At 37.6% G+C, this 14,482-nt stretch overlaps 1 protein-coding gene across 1 annotated transcript in view; it reads left to right on the top strand.

The window, feature by feature from the left end:
• Nucleotides 1-14,482, top strand: part of ESRP2 (epithelial splicing regulatory protein 2) — a gene marked incomplete at both ends in the record, with an annotated part of 37,773 nt that overhangs the window by 18,738 nt on the left and 4,553 nt on the right. The window contains 12 exons of the mRNA XM_079541510.1: nucleotides 1,936-2,049; nucleotides 3,853-3,967; nucleotides 4,706-4,804; nucleotides 4,926-4,980; nucleotides 6,186-6,296; nucleotides 6,477-6,609; nucleotides 6,774-6,816; nucleotides 7,276-7,577; nucleotides 9,130-9,351; nucleotides 10,224-10,410; nucleotides 11,213-11,405; nucleotides 12,368-12,545. Coding sequence (XP_079397636.1) covers nucleotides 1,936-2,049; nucleotides 3,853-3,967; nucleotides 4,706-4,804; nucleotides 4,926-4,980; nucleotides 6,186-6,296; nucleotides 6,477-6,609; nucleotides 6,774-6,816; nucleotides 7,276-7,577; nucleotides 9,130-9,351; nucleotides 10,224-10,410; nucleotides 11,213-11,405; nucleotides 12,368-12,545 — 1,752 coding nt within the window. The remainder of the gene's footprint in view (nucleotides 1-1,935; nucleotides 2,050-3,852; nucleotides 3,968-4,705; nucleotides 4,805-4,925; nucleotides 4,981-6,185; nucleotides 6,297-6,476; nucleotides 6,610-6,773; nucleotides 6,817-7,275; nucleotides 7,578-9,129; nucleotides 9,352-10,223; nucleotides 10,411-11,212; nucleotides 11,406-12,367; nucleotides 12,546-14,482) is intronic.

Genomic DNA, 14,482 nt, shown 5'->3' with positions numbered 1-14,482 from the left:
AATATTTCCACTGATACTCTGTTACATTGTGTTGCTGTGCGACAGATGGCAGCAGAGGGACAGTCTGATGGAATGGTTTCTGACATGGGAAGTGTAAAGAAACCAAAGGTGTGTTGCTGAATTCCTCCAAATGGAAAATAAATGGCACCCACTGACATTCACTGATACTTGCTGAACACGTGTGGAGACCAAACAGTGGATGTGAGCAAAGGGAGGCAGTGGGTGATGTTTCAGCAGTGTTGACAGTAACAGTGGGTCACCTCTGTTACTGTAGGATTTTGAGTGTGGTAAGCAGGCTCCTGGCCATTGCTGGTGAGAATGCTAATGGTGGTGACTATGTTGATAAACAATGTTTTGTAGTAGCTGACAGTTTGCTCTACCAAGTACTGTTATTGCCCTCTTTTTATCTGTTGTAGTTTCCATGGGAATAAATAGGAGGCATTACTTTCAGTGTGACCTACATACAGAGATATGTAGATACATCTTCAAATTATATCTCTATTATCTTTAAATTAGGCAAGCTGCACAAGATGCTGATGTAAATAGCTTTCCTTACTCACTTCTGTCCCCAGTTCTCTGTCTGGGGACATGCAATAGCTGTCACTACAGTGTTTCTGAACTCAGACTGGCAGAAGAACACGAGCTAGCTGTCCAAGCCTAAAAAGTGATTCTATGGTTCTATGATTCTAAGTGGACCCATGTTGGGTTTAAGCAGTTACTTCAAATTAAAGCCTAGGTAATCTTGTCTTTGCTGCTACCACTGTGTCTAATGTAAGATTTCTCCCTTGTGAGACTTACCTTTGGGACATAATTGCTATGTTTGTTCAAAGTTACTGTGTAGCTGTGAGAGCAGATCATTAGGCTGTTGTCTTTAGAAAGCAGAGACTGTAACTATGTACAGTGTTGCATGTGTTGATAATAAAACAAACCAGCTGTTATTTTCCACATACACAGATTAAAAGACAATATATTTATATCTCTGCAGTTGCAGATTTGTTCTTATTTAAAGGGGAGGTGTTTTTCTGCTGTAGGTTATAGCTGAGAGCAGTGGGTGGCTGCTACTGCATCATGATTAGTTATTTCTTTGTTTGTGATGTGATGCTTTCCTGGGAGTGAGTAGCATCAAGAGGGAAGCTTAGAATAATTATATTTGTCGCCTTGAATGTTAGTTAACAAGCTCCTTTGTACTGATTTCATATATGTAGAAACTATACTGTGTTAGTTACCAATTAGGAACAGGGAATTTAATCCTGATATGGGCTAATAAAAGGCCAGAAGCTGTTGTCCAAGGATGGAAAATAGTACTGAGTGAGACAGATGCAGCCCTTTCCTCTTGAGGATTGACCTTTTTGGGGATTATCCACTCTACATGCAAGGAGTAACTTGATTTTAGCTCATAATTTCAGTTCTTAAGGCATCAGACCGAAGTTTGTTTGTTTTTCCTAGCATATAACTTTTGAAACAGTAAATTGTGATGGGTTGGTTTTTTATTTTGTTTTGAAGTTTAATTTAAAGCAAAATATGGAGGATATAACTGTTGTCAAAAGTGTCATAGGTTAAGAAAGATTGTCATACAGTTAGTATTCTGATTGATCTTGGAGGGATTTTTTCCTTTAAAACACGGCACAGCAATTTTTAATTATTAGTTCAGATTTTGAAGCTTACTATTACAATACCACTTCCTTTATGTGATCACTAAATTCTTCCTAGTTGTCCTTTTTGTCTTATTGCTGGTGTTCTTGATGGATTTGCAGAATATAAAATGTTTTTTGTCTGCATTTTACTTAGGAGCGCACGTCTGTTCTATATCATGTTTTTTCAAAAGTTATGAATTATTGAACTTTTTACCTTTCTAAAAGAAGAGTTTTTGTAGTTACTGTTTGTTTTATTGCATTTCGTGTGTCAGTCAGTAAATGCAAGTTATCTCTTTTTCAGTTTATTCAGCTGGTATCCAGTGATTTGAAAGTATTTGGAAGGAACTCTTACACCCTTTGCAGTGATGGCCAGTTACTCATTCGACAAGTCCTCCACCCAGAAACGTCTAAGAAGGTATGAGATCAGAACTGACATAGAAGAGCACTACTGTGTTTAACTATATTCTCTGATGTCCTTCATCTGAGTTTGAGATGAGCAACACAGTTCCACCCTGGGAACTGTAGTGCTCCAGGAATACTTCTGATGATCCTCACCTTGTAGACTATTACTGTGCTTCAACACTTATTCTGGAAAATCAGCTAGAGCACTAGAGGACAGCCAGAGAAGCATTATGAAGAAGAAAATAAGGAAAGACAAGTTAGAAGAAGAACTACAGGTTGCCTGTATTCTGTGTTGTAGGGCATGATTACAAAGGTCTGACCTCAGTGGACATGATAGAAGAGAAGTGTTCCTCTGTTTAGGTTTGAATTAAGTCACTGGTCGCAAGCAGGGTTATGTGTTTGCACCAAACCTGAAGTTGGTAGGACCATATGTCAGTGTCCTGTAGAAAGTAGATGTGCAGGCAGTGACTTGGCTTGGAGAATGGCAATTGTTTCCCATCTGTATTTATTCAGCAGAATGCAGTACTACAGCTTATTTGCTACTCCCACACAAAGCAGCAGTTCCCAATCAAGCCTGATTTGCACAGGAAGAAGCTTGCCATTGTTTGGGGTGGTGGCTGCCGAGTTAACCTGCTTGACAGGGACTGAAGAAATCCCACAGGAATGGGAGCAGCTGACATTGGAGTTGATCAGCTGTGTTTTTTTTCTTCTCTGTATAGGTGTACTGGTCATGCTGAGTTTTTACAAATACTTGTTTGGCATTTGTGTTGTATTATAAATCATAACATCGTGACTTTTCATAAAAACACATGCTTTTGTGGGAATGAAACACGGAGACAATGATATTTAGTGTTCAGATGTGTTAGCATTGTTTGTTTCTCTTTTAATATGCCATCCTGCTGTATGGATTGTGGGTAATTCTTTATATTTCTGTCTTGAAACAAATGAACTAAAGCAAGACAAACAAAAAAAAGTATCCTGGAACTGGAACTGCCCATACCTGATCAAGCAATGGACATGATGACATTCTTAATCTTCCAGTACTGCATTTCTTTCTTTTCTCACTCTCTCTTTTTTTTTTTTTCTTCAATACATTTTCATTTGCTGAAGTTTAATTTTTCCTGAACACTAAGTATTATTAAGCCTCAGAAACTGGCTCTTGCAATTGCTAACAAGGGCTGCTTTGTGATTTTTCTCAATTATTTTCAGAGCAAAGGCAAACTTTCATATAGTGAAACAGTTGGGGAGAGTAAAAGAGAAATTACTAGCAGAACTAGTTCTGGGCTATAACATGGGGACAGGAGCCAATGTTCAAATGAAAGAATGCTTAAATATTTGTGTAATAATGTTATATAACTGAAGTTGTTATCAAATATGTAATAGTGAAGAAGGAGTGTCTTTAAGTTTGTGAAGATATTTTCTACATTCTGACAATATTGATACGTACTGTTACCACGTCTCAGTACCACATTGCTTTTAAATGTTGCCTCAAAAGAGGAAATAACAGTGTCCTAATGGGAAGAATATATATAGCAGGAAAAACAATTTTGGAGGGTTTTGTGACTTTTCCTAGATGTGGAGTTGTTTTGCATAGGCCTACCTCTCAGCAGCTACTTGGGTGTGCTCATGTAGAGAGAGAATTCTGTAAGGCTGCAGTGTCTGAACTGTTCCAAAGGGGGAAAAAATCCAACCTGGTCTATCTTAGACAGGCTGATGACATGCAACTATGTAGCTCTTGAGATGGCATCATTCAGTCCAGAAGTACTGATCAGAGTGTGAAGGAATGTGTACAATGCTTCTTTTGCTTTCCTTGTAGAATTTCCTGCTGTCAGAATGCTTCTATTCCTTTTATGATCTGCGCAAAGAATTTCACACGTGCTACCCTAGTTCAGCCGCCGTGAAAGACCAGACTATCAAGACCATGGCAGAATGTATCCTTTTGCTGCAGTTTTTGCAACAGAATTGATTCCTCTTTTTTAGGTTTTATTCTTGTGATTGTTATGGGTTTTATTCTCCTAAATTAAGATGGGTTTTAAAAAGTCTCATGGCTGTAAAATCAAATTAACGTTTGCTGAAGTGTGTGTGTGTGTAAGAGTCTGTTTGTAATGGTTTTTAATCTTTGTCTCTAGTAATGGAATCTAGACCATATTTAGTAAATTACTAAGGTGCACACCAACACTAAAATAAAACCATCCTTTGCATGTGTATTTGATCTTAATGGAGAAAGGTTTAGCTATCGGTGGGCCTTTTCAGAGCTAGATGGCCTGCAAATTTCCAATGTTTGCAGACAATTATTATTCTTTGATTCTGTTTTGTGTAAAACAAAAAACTAATTGAAAAAATGGACAAAATAAACCACTTCTATGTCTAAATTTTAGGAGTAATTTTGTGGCTCCAGAAGAATGTGGTTAAAGTTCAGTTATGTTTGAAGTGATAGGAATTTATTCTACTTTTTTTGAGCTGTTAACACTATCAGTAGTTCTCAGAATGTTGACTGTGAAAGTGAATATTAACCAGTTTGTGAGCACAGTCACAAATGCCTGATGGCCATGTGTCCCTGTGAAGGCTGGTATCACTTGATTATCAATTTTTTGTTAATAACAGGAAAGCCTATGGCTTGTTTACGACTATTTGTTCAAGTCTGTTATTTTCTCTAATTGCCTGTTCAGATCTAGGCTTAGGGACAGATGAAGCAGAGGAGGACTTTGGCGTGTGGCAAGTAAAAACAATGGTGGCTATCATTTTCAGCATGCTCTCTGAAAATTGTGGTAAGTGATCTATTTACACAGAATGCTGAAATTTTTTCTTTCTTGATGAATGGCCAGTGGAACTGTCATTCTTAAGTAACCTCTGACCCTGGTTATGTTTAAACTTCCCGCTTTGTTGCAGATCACATATTTACTGACCCTGAAACTGTGAAATACAAGTACGAAACAGGTCCTTGGTAAGTGCCTTTGTCACAGTTCATTACAACCAAAGCTGAGTCTCATCTGCAGCAGAGAAAGCTTGCAAGTGTTTCCCTGCTGTCACTATGGAAGTAGGTTGGATCCTGAGAAAAGTAATGGTGTATTCAGTAATCTGGTGCACAGACCATAGCTGGTATAATGAATTCTGTGTTTTACTCTGCCTTTAAAGTCACAGCAGGTGAAACACTGTTCACTGGTTTCTGTTTTGAATGGGAATGAGGTTGACTTATCCTAACCAATCGTGAAAAAATATTTGTGAACGCTCCCTGTGTCAACAGGGGTTTGTGCACTCTATATGGAGCTGAGCTATGTAATACTTTTGAAGAATTATCTATGAAGCTGACGCTGAAGCAAATGAGAAGAAAATCATTTCGAGAGACTGCTTAAGGGGTTTTTCTGTCTGACAGAAGCGTAACTTACGCTTTTGTGAAAGCCTTGATGTCTAGCCAAAGAGTACCTGGGTATATTTTTATATTTTCAGTTTGTTCTTTGTTCAAGTGTCTAAATGGAAGCTATTGACTAAAAGAAATGTTCCTTACCCAACTTTGGGTGTTTTTTCTGTTCTGCCTCTTCAGAGGCTCATCAAAATGGGCATTTCCCTGTACCATATTTTGATTTGAATTACAACTTTGGAGGCATTTTGACTGTATGCAGATCTCTTGTTGTGGGCTCGTTTTCTAGACAGACAGCTCTGCTTTTCTGCAATCTTTTTTCCTCTTTTTTTTTTTTTTTTTTTTTGAATTTGGCTTAGGCCAACAACAAACAGAGCAGTTCTCAGTTTTCAAATACACTTCATGAACTGTAGAATCAAATATACTAAGCATAAATAATATAAATTCACATTTGGGACTGCTTCATAATCATCTACAATGATTTCAGGATTTAGCATAAAACCTGAAGATTGTTAGAACTTCTGAATAAAATTTGGAAGCTCCTTATTACTTCAGTTTGAGACATTTCTTATTTTTCTTAAAGAACTGGATGTGATGACAACACACCTTGGGCGTTGTGTATCTGAAGGGATTATCCCAGTTATCTTTATTTTCTTTACTAAAATGAGCAGAATTGAAGAATCTCAACGATGAATATACTCTAGATTTTCAACTTAAATGGAAATTTGATAAGATAATGGGAAACCTAGACAAAAGCTTAATTTTACATATTTATTTTTCTTTCTGTGCAGCAGCAAATCAGAAACAGTGGATAGCGAGACGGTAATACGTGCTAGAGGTTTGCCGTGGCAGTCTTCAGACCAAGATATTGCCCGATTCTTCAAAGGGCTCAATATTGCCAAGTAAGAAGATAAGAACTTGTTTTGCCTTTATGGCTTTCTTTAACATCGTGTGTGTTTAATATTTAGCGCACTCTCTCTCAGAAGTCCATGCTAATGTTTCCCCTGCACGGAAGCTGAGAAAGTGACAAACAGCGTGAGATCCAACATCACACTTCTTAATGTGTTGGCTTTACGTTCCAGAGGTGGCGTGGCCCTTTGTCTGAATGCTCAAGGAAGAAGAAATGGTGAAGCATTAGTTCGATTTGTCAATTCTGAACAGAGAGATCTGGCACTGGAAAGACATAAGCATCACATGGGTAGCAGATACATTGAGGTAAGAAGTAGCAACTTGAAACAAATATTTGAAAAGCAATCTGACTATTTTAGAGTATGATTTTAAAGAACGAGGTGTGCTCCTAAGTTGCTCAAAGTAAGCAAAATACACTGCCTCACACACGAAAGAGTTAATGTTGTAATTTTCATGGTTTTTTTTTTAAGGTTTACAAAGCAACTGGGGAAGAATTCTTAAAAATTGCAGGAGGTAAGTGATCATGGAGCTCAGTGTTACTTTCATTAAATTGTTATAGTTATGATTTCTCTGTTGGCTGAGGGCATAAGTAATTCCTGAGGTAGCTTTTCCTGCTTTGCTGTCTAAGATTCCTTGACCCTGTGAAACTTTGCTTTAATTTGGTTGACTTATAGCAGTGAGTGTTTGGACTGTGATGTTAGCAGGCTCAGTTTGCTGAGAGGAAGAGGAGCCATTGCAGCAGAATTATCTTTGTACCTGACATTAATCTCTTATTTGTTTCAATTTCATTAAAATATGAACAACTTTAGGGATAGAGGGTCCACTTTAAAATAAATCAGTTTGGGAGTAAGTAGTGCTTCTGGTCTTCTGTGGGTTTCTTGCTAGCTACTTACTGCTGTGTTGCTCCTTAATGTGCATCTGCTCCTGTGTCCTATGGAATTGGCTGTCCATACACTATTCTCTTTGTACTAGGTACCTCCAATGAAGTGGCTCAGTTCTTATCTAAAGAGAATCAAGTTATCATCCGGATGAGAGGTCTTCCATTCACTGCTACTCAGGAGGATGTTTTAGGATTCCTGGGGCCAGAGTGTCCAGTCACAGGAGGGAAAGAAGGACTTCTCTTTGTCAAGTACCCAGATGGCAGGCCCACAGGAGATGCATTTGTGTTGTTTTCCTGTGAAGAATATGCACAGAATGCACTTAAAAAGCACAAAGAAATACTTGGGAAGCGTTACATTGAACTCTTCAGGAGCACAGCAGCAGAAGTTCAGCAGGTTGTAACTATTGGCTGTGAAACTCAAAACTTAACAGTTAAAGATTGCTTTCAGTACTTGCACACAAATATCCTGTGGACAACTGTGGGAGTCTGATGTACTAAAGATGTTTAGTTCTGGGAAGGGAAATATGCTTACTGATTGGCAAGGAAAATCGTGCAAATGTTTTTTTCTTTTTTTTTTTTTTTTTTTTTTTTTTACTGTCACATCTCTCAGACCATAAAGTAATTATTGGATTATTTTAAATAATTAATTAAATTAATTAATTAAAATAAATTAATTAATCTGGAACCTGAAAAATTATACTAGAAATGTTCAAGATTGTAGTAATTACATGGTAGTAATACTTGAAATGCTGCAGAATTGTCTTTAAACTCGTCTCCAGTGCACAGAATTGAATGCAAAATTTAAATCTAGCTACATTAAAATAGCTTTTGCTACAGTTGTTTTGTTGGATGCTAAGAATTAGCTGCAGGTATCTCATGTCTGGTGAAAGGAAGTGAGATGTTTCTCTAAAATAATCAATTCCAATTTTTTTCCTCTTTTCTTTCACCAGTTCCTATTACCATCTTCTTAAACCAGTAAAGCACCAGTTTATTTTGGCACCACCAACTTTGTACTGAATCACGTACTAAATTTCTCTGCCTGACAGAGTATTTCTAGACTAATAATGCCAAAAAGCACTATTATAAGATTGCATCTGGCCTTTGAGAAAACAGTGGCTGTATTTATATAGCCATTTATATATATAATATATTTTAAAAATATATGTGTATATGTATATAATATATTTCTGGCCTGAAATGTGTTTTGAGAATAGATTCTTGAAAAAGAGACTCCTATTGAGAGGAATTCCTTTTGCTGAATCGTTACTGACAAAGCTAAAGATTTGTAATCTCTTTATTTGGTGCCTCTTTCAGTGGAAGGTGTTTCTGATAATCACTGTTAAATACATCTTTCAGCAATAGATCCCAATCGTAAGTTGTTCCCTTTGTCACGTGGGATGAGTCAAGAGAAAATAAAATGTTGAGATCAAGGCCTCCTATAGCTCTTACCTTCATTTCAGAAACCCTGCGCCTCAAGATAGGTTTTCTAGTTAAACAAGGATCTTTGTTTATTAACCTGTTAGCTTTATGAATGAATTAGAGCTAGACTTTTTACTTGTCATTTATTTCAGGTCTCAGTTCTTTTAAATTGGCTGGCTTTAATTTATCCTAATCTAAGAAAAAACTGTAAGTGGCAGTACTGATATATTAGTGAAAATGTTGTTCCCAAATGCTTCTTTTTTGGGATGATCAGAAATGAACTGTTATCTTTTAATGTAATGAACTTTAAAAAGTCTATTAGTAGAGTCTAGCAGGTTAAATATATCAGATCTGTATTGTCTTCCTTCTGAGTTATGAATTTGAAATGCCCAACAGAAAGTTGCCCACAGAAATTGGTTTTAAGAAAATGTTTTTCTCTGATGTTGGACGTGGATTTAACTGTATGAAATAGCGTCGTGGAAACTGATGCTGTGTAAATCTCTATCCAAGTGTTTTTTTCCTTACAGGTACTTAATCGATACATGTCAACACCTCTTATTCCCACCCTCCCAACTCCCATCATTCCTGTTATACCCCCACCATATACAATTGCCACGGGTAGCATACGGGACTGTGTCCGGCTTAGAGGCCTTCCTTACACTGCTGGCATTGATGATATCCTGGACTTCATGGGAGATGCCACAGCTGATATAAAGCCTCATGGAGTTCACATGGTCCTTAATCAACAGGTAACAGCACTGCATGAAAGCTAAGTTATTGAAGATGTTATTTCCAGTTATTGGAGATGGTTAGAAGTCATGGTACCCTACCTATTATTTGCTATGCCTTAGGTCTTCTATAATTTCGAGAAAATACTTCAATATATGTCTTTTCTTCTCCCACATTGTGCCCTCCCTTCTACATACATATCTGTTTTCCTTTCTGTACATGTAGGCTTAAGGTAGGGGAGGACGATGCTTGTGGCAGGACTTGTTAACAATAGCTTTGTCTTGGAGGCTGCCTTGAAATAGTCCTTTGTGTTTCAGACAAGTTCTGGAAATACACAAAATAGAAATGGCTTTTTTCTTTTTTTATTCAGTGGTAGCTGCATTGTTTGAGTAGCATTTTTGGACTTCTTTTTCTAACATGACTAAAGACTTACTGGAGTTTAAAGGAAGCTGCTTATTTAACTTATGTTTTGGATATATTTTATTGGTGCAGCTATAAGGATATTTTTTTAACTTGTCTTCCTGAGTCAAGAATAAGCACCATTGACCACAGAAACATTGAGATGCTACTCTTTGTGTAAATAAATGAGAGAGATCTACAGCATCTTCATCTCCTAGAGATGTTTGAAATTCAAACGGAAAAGATCACGTGTGGCCTGATGTAATGTGAATGTTAGCTCTAGTCTTTTTTCTGCAGAAGGAGGTAGTATTAAGTTAACTGGGTGATGGATACCTGAGTCTCGCCTTTTTGCTTCTAAAAGTAATTATTGACTTATTAGTACTAGATACAGAAGAACAATATGTAAGTAGGTATTTATCTTGGGACTTTTTGCATTTCTTGTGTTCTGAATGGTCAAATTACACATTAACTTTTTGCTTTTTCTTCTCCAAAGGGACGACCATCAGGTGATGCTTTTATCCAAATGAAATCTGCTGACAAAGCCTTTATGGTGGCTCAAAAATGTCACAAAAAAATGATGAAGGACCGTTATGTGGAAGTATTCCAGTGTTCAGGAGAGGAGATGAACTTTGTTTTAATGGGTGGCACTTTAAATCGTAGTGGCTTATCCCCACCGCCATGTAAGTTACCATGTAAGTCTGCATTTCTTCTGCTCTCTGCTGCTAAAGGCTGATATGTGGTAGGTGCTGAAGCTTTGTGGCCTTTCGCCTTTTGACTTGGGTTTTGCCGTGATCAATAATCATTCATCTGTATACATGCTGAGATTGGAATTGTTCCCTCTGGGCAATAATGGGACTGATTGGAGGCATTTTTTTTATTGAATTTTCGGTGGTGCATAGAGGGCAGCAAGGCCTTGCCAGTGAAATAGTTGCACACTTTGCTTTTTGTGGGTGTACTGTTCTTCTGAGCTCTGCAGTGGACTTGCTTGTTGTGAAATCTACTTGGAATTAGAGGGATTTTTAAAAGGGGAATAATTCTGTACTCTAGCTGTCAATGAGTGCTCTTGCTGTCTTGCCTTAGAGCATTAAGAAGGTACTCTTTGGGTATAGCTAATTATGGTTCTCTTGTCTCACAGAGAACGACTTCTGTTAGAAAGAAGGGTGTGTTGGTGTGCACGCCTGCTTTCTCTATGCACATGGCTTTATGCTTTCTTTGAATAACTCTGAAGTTCCCTACTTACCATTTACATATAGACAGGGGTGCTCAACTGTAGGAGTTGTGAACTCTTAGGAAGAACTCGCTTCAAATGCTACAGTTTTCATTCGCGGAAATGCGGCTCAGGGAGAGGCTAGAGAACAATATTTGTATGTGTTCATAAATCATACCCGGACATTAAGCTCACTGGGATGATCAAGTCCTTTCTTAAAGCCAGGGATCTGCGTTCTGACTGCTTTTTGTTCTCATATCCTGGTTTGTTTTTAGGTCTTTCTCCACCAGCTTATGCTGCTTTTCAAACAGCAGCTGTGATCCCAGCAGAAGCAGCGCTTTACCAGCCACAAGCCCTCTTGCCAACAGCAAGGACTCCCCAGGCCTCAGCTGCTGCTCCTCCAGCTGTTACCTACTACCCAGCTCAGGCTGCTCAGCTTTATATGAACTACACAGCTTACTATCCCAGGTATCCCCTAGACTCGGCTGCTTCTCTTGTTATTTTATTGCGATAGATTAGGCAGCTGTGTAATTGCCTTTCAATAGCTATTTAAATTGTACGTCTCATGTAGATAATGCTGAGAAATTGTTGGTCAGTGGAGCCATTTTAACTACTCTGTGGCCTTTTAATGATGCTCACTCTTCTCCATAGGATCTGGTTGAACCTCGCAATAATGTAATTCTAATGTTTAGCAGCATTTTTGGCATTGATGTGATGTCATCAAGACAGTTCTATTTCTTGGCTAAATACGAAGCCATGCCTCTACTGTCTTCTCTTAGCTTGATGTTGTACTTACAATACTGTTTTCATACTGAAAGGCTTATAATAGATACGTACTAACTTAAATGTCTTATATCAATGAGACCAAAAACTACTTTGTTTGTATACAGAGCAAATTATCTCCGCCTTTCTTCCCTCACTGATGTTATCAAGATGGTTCACTGTAGCCTGGTGGTTGGATCTGTGGGGAAATAGTTTATTGGTTCTTCCTAGGCTCATGACAATAGCCTGAGTACATGGTAACTTGTCAGATGGGCCTTGAATGGAGATGCTGCTTTACTCACTTTTTGTGGCTTAAAAGCACCAGATTTTTTTCCCTTGATCTTCATTCTACAATTTTTCTCCCATGCTTTCTTCATGGTTTTGTTAATGATCTTAGAAGAAGTCATCTGCAGCTTGTTTTTCTCCTCCCCAGTGGAACATCTGCTTTTTTTACCTTATCAACTACAAATGCTGGCTGTTTTCCTCTATGTCCCTTCTGCAAGTCATCAAATGCTGAAGAGAAGTTGGAAAAATTGACAAAGTTTCTATATCAAAGCTGCTTGTTACCTTTTTTTTTTTAACCTTATTCTTATATTTGAACTTTCAGTTTTTCTCTACCTGCTAAAATCAGTTATTTTGATAACAATTTTGCCTCTTCTCTCTTATAGTCCTCCAGTATCCCCTACCACAGTGGGATATCTTACAGCTCCTCCAGGAGCTGTAGCTGCTGCTGCCACTGCCACCCACACTCCACTTCTACCCCAGCCTGGAGCATTAGTCCGAATGCAGGGTTTGCCGTATAACACAGGAATGAAGGAGATTCTAAGTTTCTTCCAGGGATACCAGGTTAGTGTGAAGTCACTCTCCCTCCCTGATGTTTTATTTATACCTTTAAGTAATGATCAAACCAAGCAAGACTGCTTTTGGAAATCGATCAACAAGTATACAATTTCAGCGTTCCCTATATAATTGACAGACAGTAGTAGTAAAATTTGCTCTATTTTTTATGTAATAAATACAACTGAATTTGAAGGCAATGATCTAGTGCTCACATGAAAGACTTGTTAAAGACTGCTCAGAACAAAGTTCTAGTTAACAGGCTGCGGTGCAAGTCGCCACACCCAGGTTACAAAAGAGGAGAGATGCTAGTGTCAGACTCTTGCTTGGGCCATTTGTTTTGCTTATAGGCAGCAACACATGCCTATAAGCAAAATAAACACATTTGCATTACAGCTATTCCAACTGCATTACACTGCAACCTGAAGAGAACAGTGTTCTCCAACGCGGGTTGTACTGATAGCAAGTATGCTAAGTGCTGCTATAGGTAACTTCAGTCAGTACCTGCTGCTTCAATACTGTATCAGTAGGAAAGCACAGAAATTCATCTCCTAGAGGAAAATATAAAAAATAAAAATAAAAATAAAAAAATAAAAAAAAAAAAAAAGAAAACTACCATGTGCAAAGACTTTTTTTTTTTTTTTCAGCAGTCTGTATTTGAATTTATGGAATGGGTCTTTCCATGTCATCTTCTTTTGATCTTGGAGGATATTGTATCTACACATATCTATGTTTTGTCATCAGATATTTACTAAAATGGAAGATAATTGAGTGTGGTGTGTATTCTGATGAGTATTTATCTTGTTTGGGTGACAGCATTTGCAGAAATACCAGAGTTTTCCTTTGGTACTACTCAGAAGACCTGACTTAGAATCTACTTGGTGTGTCTCGAGCACCTGTTAAGTGGTATTCATAAAAAGAATGCAATTTTTGCATGAGTTTGTCTAATAAAATTCAGTAGGTTGGTGAACAGTGGTATTGTTAAAGGCTGGAATTGTTTTGTTTTGTTGAGCATATTTGTTTAGCAGTTAACATGAAACATTCAGGCATGATATATTTTTTTTCATCCTGAAGGACAGTAGGCATTAGTTTGTAGAACCAGGTATTTGCTATGCAAATGTATGCAGAATATGAACAGGTACTTAAATATATACGTTCTGAGTTTTAAGTATTTGGAAGATACGTGCCTCTTGAGGCATCTCTTAAAATGTTACAGTTATGTTCACAAATAATTTTGCATACATGTTTTTTTCAGTGGAAAAATGTGAGGGTCAATTTGTAACAGCTGTGCTGAATTTTTGACACACTAAGAACGTGCTGAACTTAGTTGCATCTTTAAGGATTTTTCTTCAACAGAGCATCTACAGAGTTAAAACTAAATCAGATGTTTATGGATTTATTCCCTTTTCTCTCCCCCTTCTTACACCTCCTCCCCAACAGAGCGATAATAATTTGTTTCTTATCTGTTGATACTTCACTCTTTTTCACCTGACTGGGTTTTTTTGATGGATAGACAGTGGCTGAATTAAAACCTTAAGTGAGGACTGTCTTGTTTTCTAAACTGAAATTCAGCCAGTAGTGTAAGTGTGCTGTTGAAAAAGGACATGGTCCTATCCTGGGAATGGAGCAAGTCGGTGACTTCCAATATCTTCATCCACTACATCTTCAATTTAGTGAAGCTGGACTTTGGGTCTGGTACTGCATTTGACCTTGTACTTTTTTCTGCATTTAGAGATTAGCTTGTAGCATTTGATTGCACAGTTAAATGTTTGAAATTAATAGAAATTTTACCACAATGTGAAAGCAATTTATATTCTGCTGCAACCTTGTGTCGTCATCAGTTACTTTATTAAATTGGTCACCTCTTTGATTTCTTTAGAAGATGTTGTCCAAATGAGATCGGGTTCAATATCTTAAAGGAGCCAAGGAGTTATTTTGAATTGTTC

This window comes from Tetrao urogallus, assembly GCF_951394365.1.
Source record: "Tetrao urogallus genome assembly, chromosome: 12".
Taxonomy (NCBI): Eukaryota; Metazoa; Chordata; class Aves; order Galliformes; family Phasianidae; genus Tetrao; species Tetrao urogallus.
This window is presented reverse-complemented; position numbering and strand designations above follow the sequence as displayed.